At 42.6% G+C, this 24252-nt stretch overlaps 1 protein-coding gene across 1 annotated transcript; it reads left to right on the top strand.

The window, feature by feature from the left end:
* Positions 1 to 3959: 3959 nt before the first annotated feature.
* LOC311063035 (uncharacterized protein) lies at positions 3960 to 23670 on the top strand (the record flags this gene model as incomplete). Its single annotated transcript, XM_084082250.1, has 11 exons — positions 3960 to 4036; positions 5253 to 6994; positions 7883 to 7966; positions 9902 to 10003; positions 11893 to 12025; positions 12427 to 12547; positions 15270 to 15394; positions 18346 to 18426; positions 19363 to 19475; positions 20292 to 20418; positions 23564 to 23670. Exons 1-11 carry the CDS (start codon positions 3997 to 3999, stop codon positions 23668 to 23670), a joined length of 2775 nt encoding a protein of 924 aa, XP_083938376.1. The 5' UTR covers positions 3960 to 3996.
* Between the last annotated feature and the right edge of the window lie 582 nt (positions 23671 to 24252).

Below are 24252 nucleotides of genomic sequence, written 5' to 3'. Positions count from 1 at the left end.
CATTGGCCTGTCATAGCGCCACCAGCAGGTCTAATTTAGCAAAACACATTTTTGGAACAAAATGCCTCAAATCATGAATGCAGTGTCTGATTGCCGTGAACGACCTAAGAATAAATGGCACCCTTTTCACATTGGCCTATTATAGCGCCACCAGAGGCCACAATAACGTACCTGACCTGGCGGAGACCTGTGCTCCGAGGAGCACTTTTTCTAGTTTGTTTCTCTTTTCTCTACAATGTTCAGTGTGTCCAAGGACCCACAGGGGTCCTTGAGGGGGTTCCGTAGTGACGAAACCAAATGGACCCTTATGGGTCTGTACAACGTGTTACAAATGGAACCAAATGGACCCGTTAAAATGAACACTGATGATTCTACAGTGTAGATTGGGGTCCCAGAGTCCAAAATGTTAATGTCAAATGAGGATCTGTGGTCGATTCATTAGACCATGGACACCCATTTGATAACATGTTGATGCATGAGACTCTAATGCATATCAAACTGCGGACCCTTGAAATAAAAATGGTTGAGAATCACTGCTATAGCCGTAGAGTTCTTCTCTTATTATTTTCTTCTCATCTTAACCACTTTGTCCATTTATTGATGGCTATTCAAAAATAGCAGATGTACAAGCTTACAGCGCGGCACGAAGTGACACGCTGTAAGCTTGTAGATCTGCTATTTTTGATAATTGTTTTTATCCAAAATGTTTGGAAAACGTTGAATAATTTTGATTATATTTTTTAACACAAATCTTATCTTCTGGGTGTGATGGTCAAGATTCCATTTATCCCCTGCGCAAGCAGACAGGCTTTATTAGCTCAATTATAATAATTTCAGCACTTGAGCAGGAAACCGGGTATTATTTTTTTGTTGATACGTATGACTTTGACTAATTCCGAAGACAAATATTGTCTAGTGTGAGAGAGAGACAGAGAGAGAGAGAGAGAGAGAGAGAGAGAGAGAGAGAGAGAGAGAGAGAGAGAGAGAGAGAGCATGCGTGCTTGAGTTCCCGGAAGTTCTCACTGATGTTGCTGTGACGTAAAATTCACTCAGGGTGCGTTCGGAAATACAGCACTGAGCGCACTGGCCAATACAAACTAATAGGCGAGTGCGCTTCAGTGAGCAATTTCCGAACGCACCCTCTGTTTGAGTTTGAGTTCGAGTTTGAGTCATTCTCATGCTGTGTCATGCTGTGTCATGCTGTGTAATTCTATTGTGGGTTGCAGTCTGAGCAGACGGGGCAGCAGTGGGGTAACCGTCTTCCACGCCGACATCTCGCCACTCCGACTAGTGGCTTCCACGTGCGGTTAGGGTTAGGGTGAGGTTTAGGTATAGGGTTCGTTAACGTCGGCAAGGCGACATGTCGGAAAGCCGCCATGTAACCAGCAGTGGCTCAGGGGTAGAGTGGCCGGGTAGAGTGAACTGGAAACCGCAAGGTTCCCAGTTCGATCCCAGGCTGGGGGGCTCCCCCAGAGTTAGTGTCGAAGTGTCCTTGAGCAAGACACTGAACCCCTAATTGCTCCCGATGAGCAGGTTGGTGCCTTGCATGGTTTCCTCCGCCATCGGTGTGTGTGAATGGGTGAATGTAATGCACAATCTATGTTAAGCGCTTTGGATAAAAGCGCTATATAAATGCACCATATATACTATATATGTCTATGAAATTAATACCAAGGACCCCAACGGAAACAAGTCCGCAAGGACTTTTTTGGTTGGACCTTTTAGACAAAAAGTATTATAAATGTAACCGTGTTGTTTTACATTCCTTTTGCCTAATAAAAGTTTCAATCAATCAAAACCATTTATCATGTTTCCTGATGAGAGCAGCAGTAAGCCACGCACGCACGCACGCACGCATGCACGCACACACACACACACACACACACACACACACACACACACACACACACACACACACACACACACACACACACACACACACACACACACACACACACACACACACACACACACACACGCACACACACACACACACACACACACACACACAGCTGCATTGTGTTACTGTTATCAAACCACATGGAATGTTAGGAAGTTAGGACGGATGTTAGAAGTAGTTAATACAGCATCACATTATATATATATTTTTTTTACCACTTTATCAATGTTATTATGTTGGCTATTATTGTCTGTGAGCTTGTACATCTGCTATTTTTTTTAAACTTCTTTGTTGTTTTTACACAAATCTTCTCTTCTGGGGGTCCCTGGCATTTTCATGGGGGTCCATGGCCAAACATATACTGTATCAGTTTGGGGGTCCTTGACATGAAAATGTTTGAGAACCACTGGTCTTACGGTTCGTCACAGATGACTGACATCATTGTGTTTATTCTATTATAAACTATTTGCTATTTGTTATTTGAAAATAGACGATCTACAAGTTCACAAAGCGTCGCGATATGATGCGTTGTGAGCTTGTAGATCTGCTATTTTCAAACATTTTTGTACTTTTACTTTTGGTACTTTAAGTACATTTTGATACCAATACTTTCGTACTTATTTTGAATTCCGGACTTTTACTTGTAACAGAGTACTTCTACATTGCAGTGTTGATACTTTTACTTAAGTAAAACATTTGAGTATTTCTTCCACCACTGTTGAGAACTTTCGGGAACTCAAGCACGCATGGACTCTCTGTCTCTCTCTCTCTCTCTCTCTCGACAATATTTGTCATGCAAACATGACTCAGCTTCACATGCACGGTGAATTGCATTGCACACAGACAGACAGGCAGGCACACAGACAGACAGACAGGCACACAGACAGACAGGCAGGCACACAGACAGATAGTGTGCATTTATTAATTGTAGATATACAGATCTTTGTTACACACACGCACAGCGCTTTGTATATTATTATACTTGTGAGGACATCAACATTTTAGGACGCCTATTTTATGATTTTTTTACAATGTTTTGGCATTTTTGACCGCAAGCCCAAAGCCGAAAAAAAGCAGGTTTAGGTCACAACGGTCGCAGCATGACACTGGCACGCAAACCAAGTGTAAACCAAGTGTAAATCATGTTTAACTCTAATTCCAACCCCTAACCCTAACCTCTAAATGTCTAATCCGGATCCTAACCCCGACCTGAATCTTTTTTTCTAATTGTAAACCTAACTCAAAATCTTTTTTGTTAAACCATAAAACAACCATTCTTCTTGTGAGGACTATTTAGGAATATTTTTTTTACCTACATACAGACGTAAAGGGTGTTCAATGGCCCTGATTAATGGAAAAAAAATGCAAAAGCGTCAAAATGGAGTTAGCTGGTTTCTGCCGGCCAGGGTAACCGCCTTCCATTCCGACATCTCGCCACTCCGACTAGTGGCTTCCGCGTGCGGTTAAGGTTAGGGTTAGGGTTAGGTATAGGGTTCGTTAACGTCGGAAAGGCGACATGTCGGAAAGGCGCCATGTAACCGCCGGCCAGCAATGTCTCGCTAGGAGAGTCTCACCAGCCAACACACAAGAGGAGGTTGAATCAAGAGAAACCAAAACAACAGGTTTTTTAACAAAAGGACCGTCTATGGAGAGCACTTATGGTGGTCAGTTAGGGGAGGCATGCGTTAATCCGACAGACCTTTTCTCCGACTATGTGGCATCCGCGTGCGGTTAGGGTTAGGGTGCGGGTTTGGTTCGGGTTTACTGTTTAATGTCGGAGCACTGCGCTGCTGCTCAAAGGCACATAAGGCGGCTGCAGCTGCACACCTGGAGCCAGTTGCACCACCTCACACTAAGCAAACTTAGCCTAGTTATAGCTTAAATGGCGTTTGAACTTAGTTTGAACTTAGCCTGCAACTGGCTCCTGATGAATACACCCTCTGGGAGAGCACACACCTCTTGTGCATGTATTCTTTTTTTTTTTTTTACAAAACAAAATATTTTTACAAATTGTCCCTCCCCCTTTAAACAAAGTAATACATCTGCACGCACGATGTGTTTTTCACTCTTGTTCTTCTCTCGACACTTCTGCCAGTATGTGCCTTTCAGCCTTAGCCCTGGTGTCTGCTTTCCTTGGTAAGTTTTTTCTTTTTTTCTAAAGCTGTACAATGTTCACAGCATGTGAGAATAGTAGAGAAAGTTGTATGTTGCCTTTTACTTACCATATTTTGCTAATATGAGTCAATATTTAGCTTCTTTAACTTGCTTTGAAAGAAGCAAGCAGAACCATGAAACATGTCATATTTTGATGTGTATCTCCCACTAAGATGTATTATTATTTTTTGTGTTCTGATTTGTCTTTACTTCAGACCTGTACTGTTTTTACTACCGTTTTGTTTTGTTTTGTTTTGTTTTATTCCATTTGAAATCTCACAAGACAGGTTGTTTTTAACCAAAGGGTTCCCAGATTGGACTTTTTACCTATTTACTGTTATCTATTTTCATTTCTATCTATAAGCGTGTGTGTGTGTGTGTGTGTGTGTGTGTGTGTGTGTGTGTGTGTGTGTGTGTGTGTGTGTGTGTGTGTGTGTGTGTGTGTGTGTGTGTGTGTGTGTGTGTGTGTTACCATCACAAAAAAAGTAATGTGTGAAATTTCAAATAATGTTGGTTTTATTGTATCAGCTATTTTGGCTGGGACACAATGTTAGCTGGCCTTTCAGGTTAATGCTCCTACTACCTATAGTAAGTAATCATTAGTGGTTTTGTTTTGTTCAACTTCATTGGCACAATTAAGGTAGTGTCACATGAGGTGAAATATATTGGGCAGATGGTGTTATATTTGTCAAACTCCATTTGACATCTAACAACAGTTAGATACCAAATTGAGGTTACAGGTATAGGATAAAACGCATGCTAAAAAACATTAACAAAAACTATGTGATTTAGATCTATGCAGACTTGTCCAGAGTTAATAACAAAAACATTCAGAATGATGATTATTCAAATAGTTGGTTGGAATAGCAGGCAAAGTAGATAGTTGTCAGATAGAGAATGTATGGATAGAGTTATTTTCAGGGAAACACATATAGCCCAACAGTGTTTACCTCAATGGGGTCCGACACCCCCTTATACCGACCGCTAGGTTAGTGTGAGGTTATAGGGTTAGGGTTACAGCAAAACAATGTGTGTCTGTGTATTTTTGTGGTTATTATGCGTGTGTGCGTGTGTGCGTGCGTGCGTGCGTGCGTGCGTGTGTGTGAGAAGGGGGGTTTGTCTGCAGTGTTACAAACCGCTGAAGAAGGCAATAGCAGTAACAATAGAAAGTAACACTGGTTTATTTTTATTTGTTCAGGTTCTATCTCCTGCACCCAGTTTGAGGCTGATCTGAACATGGGCGAAGTCACAGGGCAGGTGAGGTTGGACTCCACCTCCCAGATGGCCACTGTGAATGTGGCTGGTGCCGGAACCTGTGCGTCTCTCAATTGGTCCTTCAGTGAATTCCCAGTCATGTATGGCCATTTTGCTGAGCCTTGTTCCGAAGCTAATGTCGGATCGAGCATCTTCACCTTCACCACTCCTTCTGCATCAAGTTCCACGGTCAACTTGTCCAGTCTGTTTAAGCAGAGGTCAAACTTGGAGGACCTCTCACTGACCTTGGAAACCTGTAATGGTGCCAAAGTCTGCGCGGTTGTAGGTAGCGGTCGCACATTCATGACGCTTCAGGCCAGATTCACCCAGTTCGTCGCTGGTAATGTCTACATCAGGCTAAACACAGGCACAACCCATGTCAGGGTCCTGGCAAATCTGGCTACGGTCGGTGAAGTCAATGCCACCCAGACTAGCATCACTCTCTTTGGCTCAGTGAGCTCTGCTGCTGATTGTGACGAGCTCCTCGGAAGCCTAAACCCCTCGGAGTTGACCCATTTGGGTGTCTTGGACGCCGGAAACCCTCTGCAACATCTGAAGTCCCGTTTAGACCTGACTACTTTCAATACCAACACTGTCTTCCTTCTCTACCAATTGGAATCAAGGTACATGTGTGCTCAGATCTATGAAGTACAGAACAAGGAGGTGAGGGCAGTGATGGATATGAGAGAGATCAAAGGTTATTTCAGCTTCCGACAGGCTTCACCGTTCGAGGTGACAGAGCTGAGCGTCAACTTGACAAACTTGCAGGGCAGAGTAGCGCGATACTATGTCAACGACTTCCCCATGTCAATGGGGGCGCCGCCTCAAAACCCATGTGCAAACAACCACCTTGGCGATCGCTGGAATCCATTTGGATTAAATCGAAAGAGTCCAACATACCCCAAGGTGCCCGGGTCGACGCATGATAGGTATGAAATTGGCGACCTCAGTGGTAAGCACATGTTACTGGACGGCACAAATGAAATGGACATGGTCTTTAGAGACTTCCACCTTCCGCTTTTTGGGCAGAACAGCATTGTGGGCCGATCAGTGGTGATCCACATGCCCGATGGTTCCAGGTTTGCGTGCGCCGGTATTGATTACCCTGGGGAGACAATAGTAGCAAGGGCCAAGTTTCAGAGCCCGGTGGTCGGTGACATCCAATTCACCCAGGTGAAGAACAACCCTATATCTGATGTGACTGTCTTCGTGGATCTGAATTACGGCAGACCAGACGCGAATGTCACCAAAAACCACCCGTGGCATATTCACGCCTCTCCCATCAGCACAGTGAGGGATGACGATGCGGGACGCTGTGGCTCCACAAATTTTCACTGGAACGCCTTCGCCATTGACCCGGAAGACGTCAGCTACCCTCTCCACTGTGGTCCCTCCAACCCACTGAGCTGCGACGTGGGGGACTTCGCCCTGAAACACAGCACCATCAACCTGGGCAACGTAATCGGCGGGGTGGAGGGAAAACACTTCTTCAGCGATAGCACTTCCTGGTTGCCCGGATCGGCCTCTATGATTGGCCGGTCGGTGAACATCCATGGGCCGAAAAATATAAGGATAGCTTGTGCCAATCTCACTGTGGTCCGTCAGAATTCTACCGATGCAGCAGATGGACACTGGGCGTTTGCCAAGGCTGCGTTCAACGGTTCAGTGTCTGGGACGGTGAAACTGGTAAGAACCACAAACCATGAAGTCACATCTACCTTTTTTTTATTATATATATATATGTTGTTGTTTTTTTTTCCATTTGTAGCCAATTATTTGTTCACTCCATTTTTCGCCTCAATTTAGTCGTTATGCCAATTGATTCCTCCCCACACACATTTTTGTGTCGTCACTGCTGCCGCACCCCGGCCCGTAGGAGTGTGTGCAATGACCAATATCACCCTCACCGCCATGGCTTCCCTCCCCTGGACGGGGGAATTGTGTTCGCATAGACATTTCCCCCGACACGGTCGAGGCAGAAGGCCGCCACCCTAGAGCCTAGGGTCTGCCTGACGTTTCTTCCAGTTAAGCGGGAGTTTTTCGTTGCCACTGTCGCAAAATTGCTTGCTCAGGGTGGGATGTCGGGTCTCTTTTCTCTACATGTAAAGTGTCTTGAGACAACTTGTTGTGATTTGACACTTTAATAACATTGAATTGAATTGAATTGATAGACGCTCGACAAAGCCGGATGCACCACGGTGGATTCAAACCCACAACCTCCGTGGTGGTGGGCACTGGCAGGCACTTTACCACTGTGCCACCAGAGCGGAAGTCACATCTTCATTAATTTCCCTGATTTGTGGTAGACAGTAACCAAATACATTTACTTGCGTACACTGTACTTGAGCAGGAAATCGGGTATTTGTATTTTTGGATACGTAAGACTTTGACTCATTCCGAAGACAAATATTGTACTTTTAACTCCACCAGCATGCGTGCTTGAGTTCCCGGAAGTTCTCACTGATGTTGCTATAACCTAAAATTCTGTTTGAGTTGTCATTCTCATTTATTTTGCTCTAACGTCACTATAGTTGCTCTGATTCTCATGCTGTGTACTTTGATTGTGGATTGCAGTCTCAGCAGTCGTTTCCTGATGGGAGCCGCGGTGATGTCACAGTGGAAGTGGACCTTCGGTCATCAGCCAGACATGCACACAATGTAAGCACACATGCACACAGCTGCATCGTGTGTTACTGTTATCAAACCAAGGAAGTGGCCTTGGGCAGCGGTTCTCAACGTTTTTTTTTTACCACTTTATCCATGTTATTATGTTGGCTATAACAAACACAAAAATAGCAGATGTACAAGCTCACAGGGCGGCACGAAGTGACGCGCTGTGAGCTTGTACATCTGCTATTGTTGAATTTTTTGAACTTTTTTGTTGTTGAAAGGTTTGAATGATTTGATCATTCTTTTACACAAATCTTCTCTTCTGGGGGTCCGTGGCATAACACATTGTCAGATGGGAGTCCATGGCCAAATACATATCATTTTGGGGGTCCTTGACATGAACATTTTTGAGAACCACTGGCCTTTGGAACCAACGGTTCGTCATAGATGACTGACATCACAGACATGCCCAAATTATGGCGGAGATATACGGTGCCGTGTCATTGTTCCGACGGCGCATTGTTCCGACGGTTACTAAACCTATACCTAACCTTAACCGCACGCGGAAGCCACGTAGTCGGAGTAATGGGATGTCGGATTTATGGGCAGTCCCCAGTTATACGTATGCCTTCTACAGAGAGCGCACCTTGCTAGTTTATTTTTCTGCTACCTTTAAGTGTAAGTTACAGTAACTAGGCGTTGCACATCATGCTGGCTTTGACTCAGCTTCATGTGCGCGACAATTTGCCTCGCATTTTTTTGTTTTTGTCACATTCCTAAGCCAATACTTTTATATCCGCCGGACTCTCCGGTAGGAGACTCAATGGAGACTCCTACTGGAGACATCAGCATCTTTCCGCCGGTCATCAAATTATTGGCTTAGGAATGCGACAAAAACAAAAAAGAATCTCCATGATTTCATGTTTTCATGGGGTGTGTAATAATAAGTAATTTTTTGGGTTAACTCTAATTTAGTTTAACTCTAATTCCAACCCCTTACCCTCACCTCTAAATGTCTAATCTTGATCCTAACCCCAACCTGATCCCCCAACCTGACCTGAAACAAAATCATTTTTTTTAACCATAAAACAACCATTTTTCTTGTGAAGACCAGATGGTCCTCTTAATGTTCATTTCTCAAATTCTATTATACTTTTGGGGACATGTGGTCTTCACAAGTATCCTAATTTAAAAGGGGCTTATCGACCGGCGTTGGCACGTAGGTGTCGAACTCTAGAGGTTCGGGTCGCTAATTTCTAGTAGTAATACCCACACACACATGTGCGCGCACGCACCCACCCACCCGCGCACACACGCACACACACGCACACACACACACACACACACACACACACACACACACACACACACACACACAGGCTCCATCAGTGGTGTAAAGTAACTAAGTCAATTTACTCAAGTACCATACTTAACAATGTTGAGGTATTTTTTACTTTACTGGAGTATTGACAGTTTTCAGTACTTTTACTTCTACTCCACTACATCTCAAGAGGCAAATATTGTACTTTTACTCCACTACAATTATTTGAAAACTTTTGTTACTAGTTACAAGTTAGATTTGGATTGTTATTATACATGTACATTAACCACTTCAGCCCCATTTAAGCTTTGGCCATTTGGAAATAGCCGATCTACAAGCTCACAATGCGTCGCGATGCGAGACATTGTGAGCTTGTGAGCTCACACATTGTGAGCTTGTGAGCTTGCGTCGCGTTGCGACACATTGTGAGCTTGTAGATCTGCTATTTTCAAAAGATTTTTATAAAATGTATACTTTTGAGACCTTGTGAAATGGGACATTCCGTACAATGAGTACTTTATCCTTTTGGTATTTTAAGTACATTTTAGTGACACTTTTTACTCAAGTAGCCTAAATCTTTTATTCCCGACTTTTACTTGTAACAGAGTATTTCTATTTTACTTAACTAAGAAATGTGAGTACTTTTTTGACAACATCAGCAGATTACCTTGGTCTCTTGGTCCATCATGGAGAGTGGCATCGGCGACAGCGGCCAGTGCGACACTGTAGGAGAAGCCTATAATCCTTTCAATATGATGTCTGCGGTAAGGACAGCTTATCCCTTTTACATCTTATTTTCCTCTGAATGAATCAGCTCTAATACATGTATTGTACCCAACAGAGGGCAGATCATTTGATCTATGCTGGGGGCGCTAGAGGGCGCTATCCCCCTGGGGTCACAGAGTATTATTTTCAGTGCACAGACATTTTGAGGGGCAGGTGCTCAAGTAAATTATACTTTTTTTTGTTTACTTGGTCTGCTCTTTTTTCCCTCTACACCTATACCAAAAATAGCCGATCTACAAGCCCACAACGCCTCGCAGCGCGAGGCGTTGTGGGCTTGTAGATCGGCTATTTTTGGCTAAAGTTCTCCTCAGAAAAGGGATGCTAGGTTTCGAGTGGTTATGGTAAAAAGAAAAATCATATCACATTTGGCGGACCCCCTGTAGTAACTCTGAGGACCCCCTAGGGGTCTCGGACCCCCTGTTGTAGACCCCTGCTGTAAACTTTTTTTCTTTTTTTCAAAAGGGCACTTCTGGTCAAGAGGGCAAAGGGCAGGAGCTCTAGCACCACCTAGAGTCTATCTGTGCACGTCCCTGATTATTTTTCTATAGAGCACCGAAGTCTGACGTAATTTACGCATCCTACCCGGGTCGTGTTTTTTTTTCCCCCATTCTGAATTCCCATAGACGTGTTTAATATCGCGTCAAATAAGAACTGTGTTCCAAAAATAAACAAATGATCCCGGCGGTTTGACTCTCATGGATATGAAGCATCAACTGACGGTGAGAAAACACTAATGTTACTTCCGGCGAAATGAGTTACATTTTCGCCAGAAACAAACTGTATCAAATATGTGTACACATACCTGACAAAATCCAGGCTCATTTGTTTATTTTTGGAACAAAGTTCTTATGACACGATCCAAGATTTCTCTGTGGATATTTCAATAGAAGAAAATACTTCCATGACAGGGGTAGCGGGAGTGACGTCAGGACTCGGCACTCTATTCTGGCCTCTGTTCTAGCCCTGAAACATGACTGTCATATCATGACAGTCATGGAACCACTTGTTCCTGGCAGGCCCGGCGCCAGGATGAAATGACTGAGGGGGCAGTTGAAAATTGTGGGGGGGCACACCAGTCGTGGGGGGGGCAGACCCGTCCCGTAATTGTGCGGATTGTGGCCGTTTTTGGGCGTTTTTTTGTTACTTTATTTCGGGTTTAGGGTTAGGTTTAGGTATAGGTTTATGTTATTTAATTCTTATTTTTGCCTTATTTTACCGATTTCTTATAAAAAATGTATTAGAAAAAAATAAAATTTCATTTTTTTTCCTCCAAAATAAACTGAGGGGGCACAATTTGAAACTGAGGGGGCCAGGCCGGATTAAATTGCTTTTTAATGAACAATACGGAAGATACGGGTACTTAGACCGGGCCGCTTTAACTTGTTACATCAGTGGCTTGGGGGTAAGCACTTTATATTTGAAATCTGAACGTTTATGTAGATGTAGCGGTTGTAAATGTAAAATATTCTCAAACCAGGTACAAGTGGTTCCATGACGCTTGTGACAGCCTCTGTTCCTGCTTTTGTTATAGTACCTTGCAATTCTACACCACAATATCGGTTGCATTTATTGTTCCGGTGATAATGTCGCATATCAAATGTTCATAATCCACATAAGTCATAATTGTCCATCTCTACAGCATTAGTTCTCAAAGTGGGGGTTCCAGGGGGTCCCCCAGTAAAATGCGTTAACGTTGCATCAAATTCAGTTTAAAAACTTGAGCCACATATACATCGGCTATTTGAAAATAGCCGATCTACAAGCGTACTCACGACGCGTTGTGGGTACTACTCCCTACCTACTCCCTAACTATCGTCACGGTGTGAGGGAAGTGAATTCACTTTGTCCCTTCTATTCTGCTCCTAAGAGCTCCAGCTGTTCTCGTGACACCCAGATGGCATGCATGGTGGGGGACCTGACCAGCAGACAGGGCCACGTCAGCCTGACAGAGAGACAACTGTACAACGACGTGAACATCCCGCTGACTGGGGACTTCACAGGTACGACGCTGTTGGCGCTCCACGCCATGGAGGGATAAAGCCCAATTCATGCTCTGTTGTACTTACAGAACGGACCAATGTGTCGCCAATGCAACACGCTGTAGGCTTATGAATTGTATATTTTTGCCATGCAGCACCGTCATATGTATGATAAAGTATATCGGGCTTAAGGGTCAACATTTAAACTGGCTTCTGGGCCATGGGCCAAAAGTAATCTCTCATTGGACACTTATTTCAATTTCAACAAGCTAAAAAGAATTATAATAATTTAGAAATTTCTCTGTGCTACAACTTCAAAACAACTTGTATCCTACCCCCCCCCCCCCCCCCAAAATGCAGATCAATTTTATCACAAATAAAAGGTTTGTTGTGATTTAATAAGTGTTGTTATGCATTTTTAGTTATGCACAGGGCCATGCTTCTGATAAATGGGGACGATGGGGACATCTTGGCGTGTGCTGATATCCTGCCAGAATCTCCTTCTGCAATACAGATTTTCCCTATGGTTGAAGACTTCAACAGGTTAGTTCAAACATCCTACTATATTAATTATAGGTCAGTACGTCAAAATGGACATCAGAATGCAAGCACAACGCTGTCACAAGTATTAGTTCATAAAAGCAGCACCATACCAGCACTCACCGAAGTGTCCTTAATCCATTACAACCTGAGACCAATTCTACAAATGTCTTCTAAATCCTAACAGTTTGTTTTTTTACTGGTTCTCAAACTTTTTCATGTCAAGGACCCCCAAAATATTATGTATTTGGCCACCGACCCCCATCTTAAAGTTTTGTTCCAGGGACCCCCAGAAGCAAAGATTTAAGTTACAAATGCTTGCTTTAAAAATATATATATATTCAAAGATTTGCAAGTATATTTTTTGCAGAATATTTTCCATGTGTTCCATTGCTCATAAACAAGAACTTTGCTGATATGGTCCTCATAATGGATAGTGTAGATAAAGGGACTTGAACCAATGGTCATCACCATCACTCATTTGCAGTATAACTGGTGTATTTTACAGTACCGGTCAAAGGCAGATTGAAAGGTATAGGAAATGATAGAACAAGAAAACTACAGTTTGTCTCAGTATTTGGACAGTATAATAACACTTGGATTAAACATTCTTCACTCAAGCAACTGAGGAATGGAACCTGATACCCACAGAGATGTATTTATAATTATTTTAATGTACTTTTTAATATGCATTCCAGTACCTAATATTTTATTGTGGAAAATGCAAACATTTTCCACAATATTTTTTTTTTAGCAGATCTACAAGCTCATAGCGCGGTACTATTTTTACGTCAGGTACTGAAGGACACTTGACCAGGGACGTGCACAGATAGACTCTAGGTGGTGCTAGAGCACCTGCCCTTTGCCCTCTTGACCAGAAGTGCCCTTTTGAAAAAAGGGCACAGCAGGGGTCTTCAACAGGGGGTCCGGGACCCGTAGGGGGTCCTCGGAATTACTACAGGGGGTCCGCCAAATCTTTATGTGATATGATTTTTCTTTTTACCATAACCACTCGAAACCTAGCATCCCTTTTCTGAGGAGAACTTTAGCCAAAAATAGCCGATCTACAAGCCCACAACGCCTCGCAGCGAGATCGGCTATTTTTGGCAAAGAGGTATAGGTGTAGAGGGAAAAAAGAGCAGACCAAGTAAACAAAAAAAAGTATAATTTACTTGAGCACCTGCCCCTCAAAATGTCTGTGCACGCCACTGCACTTGACCGTGACCATACTGGCATTCTTCGTATTTTTTTGTCATTTTGCATTAAAATACAAAATGACAGGTTGCTCGGGTGGTGCCTTCCCACCACCGCAGAGGTTGTGGGTTCGAATCCACCGTGGTTCATCTGGCTTTGTCGGACGTCTATGAGAACACTATTGGCCCGTGTTCGGGGTAGGGAAGCCGGACGGGGAGGAGGGTGATATTTGTCACTGCACGTACTCCTACAGGCTGGGGGCGACACCCGTCAGCGGGGAGTGTAAGGCGGGAGGAGTAGGGTGAAGGCTCTATGTCCTCCTGGTGGGGGCTCCTCATTGGCAGTACTTCTACTCCACTACATCGCCAGAGGCAAATATTGTACTTTTACTCCACTACAATTATTTGAAAACTTTAGTTACTAGTTACTTTTCAAGTATAAATTATGATATTATGAAACATACATCAACCACTTCAGCCCTATTGTATACACAGGCTATTTGAAAATAGCCGATCTACAAGCTCACAACGCGCCGCGATGCATCACGTTGTGAGCTTGTAGATCTGCTATTTTCAAACACTTTAGTACTTTTACTTTTGGTACTTTAAGTACATTTTGATGGCAATACGTTTGTACTTTTACTCGAGTGAATTTTGAATTCTGGACTTTTACTTGTAACAGAGTACCTCTACATTGCACTATTGATACTTTTACTTAAGTAAAACATTTGAGTACTTTTTCCACCACTGCTGGCAGGCGAGTCAGTAGGATACAACAGCAGTGTGGGGGAGGACTAAATTAGTCTGGTCAGGCTGATATGGTATGACTTTAATGGTTTAGAATGCCTTAGTTTAAAGGGCAAGACCACTTTGGTAGAGGTTTGGGTTGTGTAGTTACCTTGCCATGATGTAACTACAAAGGTGGACAAGAAATAAAAAATAATTACTCCATCGATTATAAATTGATAATTCAAAATATGCTCCTCATTGACTCACATTGTACGGTAAAACAGCTCTCAAAGTCACTCTTTTAGCACATAAACGAACACAAACAAAGATGATTCAGACAATATAGAACATCACCAAACCCAGTACTGTTTGTTTTTTTTAATAAAAATGTCAACTTCCTGTTGATTTTACTATTTGAAGATCCGGATCCAGATCCATTCCGGGTTTTCTTCCTAATAAAAACAGCGAAATCAACAAGAAGTTACATTTTTTATTAAAAAAAACAAACAGTACTGGGTTTGGTGATGTTCCATATTATCTTAATCAACTTTGTGTTTGTTTATGTGCTAAAAGAGTGACTTTGAGAGCTGTTTTACCGTACAATGTAAGTCAATGAGGAGCATATTTAGAATGACCGATTTCTAATCAATGGAGCAATTATTTTTTATTTCTTGTCCACCTTTGTAGTTACATCATGGCAAGGTAACTACACAACCCAAACCTCTACCAAAGTGGTCTTGCCCTTTAAGCTCAGTGATAGCGATCAAAGGTCACAAGGTCATTGGTTTCTTTTTTTTTTCCAGATATGACTTCCGTTCGAGGGTTGCTCATGTCCTTGGGGTGCACATATTAAGAGTCACCATCCTACCTGCGTCCCCGTATCCTGTATCCGGTGGCATGTGCCAGCAAGTGAACTATTTCATATCAGGTAGGACTGACTGCTGTTCCACATACACAACAACACGGATTTGACAAAAATCCATGTCCTTTTAGATTTTTTGGGGCCCCTAATCTACACTACCTAGAATAGAACGGGTGGGCACGCAAACACACTATACTCGAGTTGTAACAAGGGCATGAGTGGGACAAGAAATCACCTGTTATCATATGTGATTTACTAACTGTCTATCACATGCAATGTTTATATGATATTTATTTGCATGCGAAAAATCTAAATCTAAAAATCCAGGCAGCCATATGGGAGGCATACGTAAGTCCGACATCCCATTTCTCCGACTATGTGGCATCCGCGTGCGGTTAGGGTTAGGGTTCGGGTTAGGTATAGGGTTAGTATAGTAAACGTTGGAGGCATGCGCTGTCGGAGGAATGGTCTGTCGGACTAACGTATTGCACCCCAGCCATATAGCAGGGCCGTTGAACTGAGGAGCTTATTTGAGCATTAACCGGCATACATATTAATAACTTATAAAAGCATCCTCCAGTGGCCCCTGGTAGTGAAGGGCACCTGGGCAGTGTTTGCCAGGTCAAAAATGAGTCAAGCCGTGGCTCCTGGCTCCAATAGTACCTATAACAGAGCCATGAGCCATGGATTGGCTCACACAGTATAAAATAGGCTTGATCCTTCCATGATAAAATTATTGTATTGTCAGTTATCATGTATTATAAACTGACATGGCTTGTGAGAATATAATGTTGTGCCAAACAAGACACATGTGTGTTGAAATTCAATAGCAAAAGGTATTCCTTACAGAGAATCTCCATAGTGCGTAAATATTTACAATGGGCGTGACAACATGGCTGCTGTGCATCTGATATAATCTGCATCGGGTTCACGCCACTGGGCAGGCATATTCCGTGTGGATGGAAATAACCAGCATACTGAAAGCCAACGATAACAAGTGACATGAAAAGGAAGGAACGTTCAGACCTCTTGATCTGGACACAATCACCAGGAACCAAGTGAAACGTGTGAATCATGACAAGGAGGAAATGATATAAATAGTATGGTAATAATAATAATAATAATAATGTGCGCGTCAGCTGAGCATCACAGCCCTATGACTATATGCATGTGGAATTTTGGCCACTGGTGCCACCCACCGAGTGTGTTTGTCTGTATGTATGAGCACGGCCTCAACAGCTGCAGCTGATTGCAACACAAAGATGCAACCATTTACACTAATTAAACAGGAGTGCAACACATGCGGCACTTAAAGACATGCACACACACAGGTTGGCTCAGCACACGCGCGCAAAGCATGTACACATATATATATACACACATACACACACACACACACACACACACACACACACACACACACACACACACACACACACACACACACACACACACACAGCTAAAAAGACCTATCTACAATTTGAGTAAAAGTGCTTTAAGTACCTAAAAATAACTAAAGTGACTAAAAAGGTAACTACAGTAGGTAAAAAGTAATCAAAGTCAGTAATAATACATTGAGTAAAAGTACTTAAAATGAGTAAAAATACTAATCACAAAGATGCAACCAGTTACACTAATTAAACACTACAAGGAGGCAGTGCAACACATGTGCAACTTAAAGACATGCACCCACACACACAGGCTGGCTCAGCACATGTGCACGCGCACACACACACACACACACACACACACACACACACACACACACACACACACACACACACACACACACACACACACACACACACACACACACACACACACACACACACACACACACACACACAATGCTCCAGGGCATCAAGCAGGTGAATTTGTATCCTGGTGTCAGCTTCTTCATGGTTACATGGAGTGGCTGGTGTCTGTGCCGACCACTGTGATGCCAGATGTAATGAAGACCAGCTTGCCCTCTGGCCAAGCAGTTCATGAAAACTTCCCGGAGAATAAAGTAAAGAGCTCCCGTTTGTTCACAGGGTCACGCAAGAAATCAGACCAATCCTCCGGCAGCTTGTTCTTTCACGGCCACCTTCCGTCGTATCCCTTGCCTCTTCTGACTTATTTACCAGACAATGGTTTTCATACTTAAAGAAGGTGCTCATGCCGCCCTCTCTGTGTTGCATGGCTAAATATTATCAGGAGAAGAGTGCCACCACATCATCCTTCAACATTGAGATCTGCCCTGCCTACTTGGTCTTGGGTGTTGAGCATCTGAAGAGAGGCAGTGAGTTCTATTTGATGGGCTCATGAATGGACTGTCAGCGGTCCCTGGTCAGTCTTAAGGTACTTGTTGTACTGATCTCTGTCCATTGATTCCACAGTGCAGACTGTGTTAACCAGCTGACTGGTCAATCACATTTCATGCTCGTGGGTATCGTCTAGGAACAGATTGCCCAGCCAACTGATGGTGTGTACCAGCACTAATGCTTACTCTTTGAATGTCTTTTGTGTAAACAATGCTTCTTCATGTTATTCATTAGCTTTTTCTATACTCCTGCTCCAACGGTATTAGGAGTCGTGCTTGTTCGGGCCCTGCGATCATCCACTTCTTGAATGCTGAGGGATTCTTGGTGAGCTCCACTGCACCTCCAGAACCCTTCACCAGATCACTATTCTGCTGCAGCCTTTCACGGTCTCCACGTATGCTACTCTGTCAAAGTTCTGCAGTAGTTACATGCAGACTGCTGGAGCAAACCAACTGAAGGCTACACTTGAAAGGGGTTCAACACTTGCTTCCTGATGTAAATCATTTGAAAATAAATAGGAAATAACAAGAGTCAGATCTGTCAAGTTCAATACAAATCATACCAATATGTTGTGTAGATATATTGCCAGAATGAACCAAATGTTCAAATTGTGGCAGAAATAGTCACTTGTTGATGTTCTAAATAGCTCAGGGACTCGAGCCCCCTTTCATGTCTATGTGTGCACGTGCCTGATTCATTGTGTGTTTCCTGTAGGGGATGTCAGCAAGGAAGAGCTGGACTCAGTCAAAAACAGTGAAAAGATGGGTGCGTTCCAGCATTCTGAAATGTGCACAAGTGAGTATACACTGTTTCATGAGTAACAGCCATTTGCCAAACATAAAAAGACATAAACAACATTGTTTCAGACAAAGGTCAGCACAAATTGCTGTTACGCTGCATTCACACCAAAAGCGAAGCGGCAAAGTGACCTGCAGTCATTCATTTCCAGTGGCTACAATGACCATACCTGGAGGTTTGCCGTGGCTTGGCGACTAGGGTTGGGATCCGTTAGGAATTTGATTCTAGTTCCTTAACGATTCCCTCTTAAGGACTTTTAAGACCTTTTGAATACCTAAAAAAATAAATAAAAAAAAGACCATTACTGCATCACTGCATCATTACTGCAAAAGTAATCAACAAACTATGCTATCAAACTGGTACTGACAACGTTGTACTGACATACTGTCAGTACAAATTACACAAGTCAAGGTGCCTTGCACAGATTGTTACTCGGTTGTAATTTGGTCGGTACCATTAATAGTATGGAGTTCAATAGGCTCTATGCACAGCAGCCATATTGGGAATGAATTGGGCCCCTTCCTTAATTCCTTCACAGGTGTTACCAATAATACTAATTATTGGTAACACCTGTGAATCAAATTGTGAACCAAATGGACCCTCACGGGTCCATTTCGTTCCATTTGTACACTCTCAGCACCCACCATAAGGGGCCATTTGGGAACCAAAATGGAGTGTTTCTAGTGAGCCAACATGCACGTTATCAGCACCCTGACCAGAATGGAACAGAGCCTTCATTAGTATCATTGGTAACACCTGCGAAGGAAGTAAGAAGAGGCCCAATTTCTTTCCAATATGGCTGCTGTGCATAGAGCCTATACCCAAGCCTACACCACATGCAACACACTGTACATACACACACTCAATCTTCCATTCCAGTTATCCTGGAGTGTTTTCACCATTACTGACTCTTGTCTTCTCTTATCGCCACAGCATGTGCGTCTCCTGCCCCCGAAGCAGATCCAGCTCTTTGCTCTCATGCTGAAAGCCTGCAAGACCGCCGGCCTCGGCAACCTCTACTGGAGATGCTCACATTTGTCTCTCTCGTGCACATCCTCTGTTCTTTTACCTTTGCATCGTGTTAAAAACCTGCATACGCTTTTGGTGTTAGCGGGTCAAATTTGACCCGTGATTTAATTTTCTCCCACCTCATAGCTGACTTGTTATGCATTCATATCCATGTAAACCCTTTTAAAAATATTATTTTGGGTTAGGGTTAGAGTTTCATCTTTCAACGTATCTCGTTTTCAATTATAAAAAAAAAAAAATTCACTCACAAAATTGACCCGTATACCATAGAAGGTAAAAAGTCATTTATTTTTCATAAACTCAAACTTTATTTTACTCCTAATAGCAAATGCTAATTGAGGACAAGTCTCTCTCACGCTCAAACATGTAAACATTGAATATTGACAATTTGGGGGGAATTGAGCCACACTTCTCTGCCAGGTCAAATTTAACCCTTAACACCACAGATGTAACTTTTTTTTATAGAGACCATCAGAATGAACAAAAATGGTGGTAATTAATTTTGTTGCGTTAAAATAGCTGTTTCTGAGGATATCATGAAGCCTTGTTCCAATAAAGGAAATGTAAAGGGTACTTATTACCTATTTAAACTTGAAAACGGGTCAACAATGACCCTAACACAATGGAAGGGTTAATCCAAGTTTCCTTTAAATTAGCTTTTTACTAAATGCACTTTGATCTGTATGATAGTACATCTACTGTTTTTGTTAGTTTCCAGTTCAACCATAGAGCCTTGATCAGTATTATTAAATTATATTTGATTTGATGTCAAGATTGTCAAAAGTGTTTTTTTATTGTGCCAATTTAACATCAAGGTGCCCATTCTTCCTCAGGTCAGACTGAGATACTTCAGCCCAGATGGCATGTATATGTTGACGCTGGTGATCTTTGAGCAAGCATTACACAAGTCCAGCAAGAATGAGTCTTTCAGGTTTAAAAAGAACATATCTCTGCTGTCCGGCAGGAACCAGCTAACTCCAAAATGTTCATTTTTCAGGAAATGACAAAAACAAAACAAAAAGTGGAGTTAGGAGGTTTTGTTCATCATTGATAAGAACAGCTGAATGGACCTCCAAGCTCACAATGAGGTTGGAGGTCAAAAGGGGGTGGAGCCTGGAGTCGGCAAAACCAGCTAACTCCACCCCCCTTTGGTGGAGTAAGCTGGTTTAGCAGAAAGTTTGAGGATCCAATGGAGTTAGCTGGTTTTCTCAGAAGTGCTTTTTAATACTTTTCATTGGTTCAATATTGTTTTAATCAATACACAGACGTGTTCATAGCACTGATTTATGGAAAAAATGCAAAAGCGGAAAAATGGAGTTTGCTGGTTTCTGCCGGATAGCAACGATACGCAATATAAAACACTAAATAATTTGTCCTTTCATGACAGGTTGCAAAAATGCTCATGACTGAACATAAACTATCCCAATCTTATTTTTCAAGCAGTGTGAAAGGAGTAATCCACACCAATGATGTTTCCTATCACGTACTGTATTGTTTAGGTATTGCTCTGTCTAATCCTATGTTCTTGCTGTTCTACATACTGTACACCCAAGCAGTTGAATAAATTGCTTATTTCGTGTATTCCATTTCTACATTTTGACCAATTCTAATACTCTTTAATCTAATAAAGCCATGTCATGTCAACTTTAATCCATGAGATTGCAGCAAAGGCCACTATGGTACAAATCATTCACATTCTATCTTTGTTACGGTGAATTTGAAAAACCACCTTCCAAGACTGTTTAGGGACAATGATAATAGGTAACTCCGCCCGGTGTTACTGGTATGGTGGTCTGACCAAAGTTGTAAAGGAGAAACTGCAGGTCTCCCAAAACAAACTTATACCAATTAGACTAGGGATAGTCTCCAGAGAGCACATGGTTAAAGAACACTGGGTTGGCACCCCCTGGAAGCTAGGTTTGTCCAACTCCATCTCAATGTGGTCCTTAACATCTACAATCACCCCTGAGTAGAGGTGGTGATGTGCATGACGTGCATGCATAATAATACCATAATACCAGGAGCCAGCATTGCAGAGCTGTGCCTTCTCAAGTGCAGAACGAATATGGATAAATGTTCTTTTAGGTACAGTGGAGCAGTCAATTGGAATTTGCTACCACTGCCCATTGTTTAGGAAAAAGGTCAAATCATGGCTTCTAGATTTAGGCTGTTAAAAGTGTTATAGGTCACAGAGTTGTATAGATTTAGAGTGGGCTTGGGATCAATGTCTAATATATATATAAGCTATTTGTAGATAAAGAACTAATCATAGACAAACTATTTATATACATTGGTTAATGATTATGAAATAACGTATAATAACGTAGAACATTTAAGAATCATTTAAACATTATTTAAAACACATTAAAACATTATTTATACTGGATTTTGTTCCACATTAAATAATATAATGTGTAGGAAATCATTTGGAAATGATTTATAAAGTGGTATATATTGAGTTTTTTAATGGTTTAGGCTATAGGGCATCTCTTAAACATGTATTAAGTCAAAATCAGGGAGCACTCTTATGTTACGCACAGATTGTGCTTTGCGCCAAGACCAGCTTAAAGGTACTCTTATCTGCCGGTGCAGATATGTATTCACTATGTCGGGTAGATTCACAATACAAACACACCGATTGCAATCAAAATACATCCAACACTCACGTTCAACAATTTAGGTGTTATTTTCTGAGAGACTCTGAGGCTTAAAAGTTATTAATGAACTGGGTCGAATTTTCCATTAAATGGCGAGTGTGCTTTGCCATCAGCCAATTTGCCATATGGTAGCAAAAAACTAAAAACGAAGTTTTTGTTATCCAACGACAAACTATTTTGTGGGTGTGTGCGCGCGCACGTGTGTGTGTGTGTGTGTGTATGTATAGCCTACATGTGGACAATGCTACTGTTGCTTTTTGGGTTTCCAAATCAAATCAAAGTCCCAGCTCCTCACTGTGGCATTTCCTGTAACACAACTTGTTTTACGCACATGTTTTACACTAACCCATTGTTCTGCTGTTGGTGTAGCGAAATACTGTGATTGTTTACTCCTGGTCTTGGGCAGATACATTAAACTATGAACCTCTCTGTACCTTTTGGCATCATTTCTGTACCGTCAGTAAAGGGCATTCCCTAAGTTTATAATCGTGCGTGTCATCTCAACATCTCAAGTATCCAGTTTCCACATAACTTTGTTGTGACTCTTAAGTCTTAACCAGGCAGGGCTCCATTATCATAGTCAATATCAGTGAAATGTTCCAGCATTCCCATGTTTCATTTTGAACTTGCTGTGACCTCATTCACATTCCTCAGTGCATGTGTCACTGGCTGCCATCATCCCATTAATACTGTTTTTCTTAAAGCGAAAAAAAGCAGATCTACAAGCTCACAACGTGTTTCGGTGTACGACACAATTAAGTATGAATCAGGCATAACTATCTCGCTGTCGCCTCCCTGTCGAGAGGCGACAGCGCTACCGACTGCGCCCACCGTGCCCCCTCCAAATATCTTTCTTAACCACAAAACAACCATTTCTCTAGTGAGGACCAGGAAAATAGTGATCTCTCTGTTGCGGAGGGGGTCTGTGATTGATGGCTGGATGAGCTCGGCTAGGTCAACATACGCACCATTTAGGATGTGCTGGCGGAGGTTGACTGGGACGAGCAGACGAAATGCTCACCGACCCATGTGCAGGTGGGGGACGGTGGGACGGAGGGGCGCGCGTGCGCCCGGCAAGGTTAGGTTTCGATTGGGCATATACTTAGTTGCGTGCGGTATCACGTACCGGAAATAGCCGATCTACAAGCTCATAACGCGTCGCAGCGCGACACGCTGTGAGCTTGTAGATCGGCTATAATTCTGTGCGCGACACAGCGATCAATTAGGCATAATCAGTTCAGGAGAGTAAGAAAGGGGCAATTCTCTTGGGCTTGAATGCTGCCTTCGGGTAGGGCATGGAGAGGGCATTTGCGTTCTTTTTCACCATAATAAATGCTGCAATCATGGTCTGGAGAGGGCACTTTTTTTTACAGACGGGTAAACAGGCAGGGACTCGAGCCCCCTTTCATGTCTATGTGTGCACGTGCCTGATTGTGTGCTTCCTGTAGGGGATGTCAGCAAGGAAAAGCTGGACTCAGTCAAAAACAGTCAAAAGATGGGTGCATTCCAGCATTCTAAAATGTGCACAAGTGAGTATGCACTGTTTGATGAGTAACAGCCATTTGCCAAACATAAAAAGACATAAACAATATTGTTTCAGACAGAGGTCAGCACAAATTGCCGTTACGCTGCATTCACACCAAAAGCGAAGTGGTAAAGTGACCTGCAGTCATTCATTTTCCAGTGGCTACAATGACCAAGTATATATATATATATATATATATATATATATATATATATATATATATATATATACACCCTCTGTGTTATTTGTGGGGATCACTTACAGGACTGTGCAACTCTGAGTGTGTACAATGGAACCAAATAGACCCTTACAGGTTAATTTAGTTCCATTTGTACACTGTCAGAGTCATGGGGGTCCTTGAAATTTCAAAGTTTGAGAACCACTGACAGTGTGATAAAAACAAAAAAGGTTCCGGAAACACTTACAAAAATGTGATGGAACCGATTCCTGTTCCTCATTGTTGGATACGGTTCCTCCGATTCCTCCTATTGGCGACCAAAAAACCCCCAAAAAAACCTTAAAACAATTTCAAGTTCATGCCAATGAGCAGCAACTTTGAGATTTGAGCGACCCCGAGCTACAGCCGGCAGATATGTAACGTTTATTTCATTT

Source organism: Gymnoscopelus microlampas, assembly GCF_963454915.1.
Source record: "Gymnoscopelus microlampas genome assembly, chromosome: 16".
Taxonomy (NCBI): Eukaryota; Metazoa; Chordata; class Actinopteri; order Myctophiformes; family Myctophidae; genus Gymnoscopelus; species Gymnoscopelus microlampas.
Note: the sequence above shows the minus strand (reverse complement) of the source record. Positions and strands in the feature narration are given on the sequence as shown.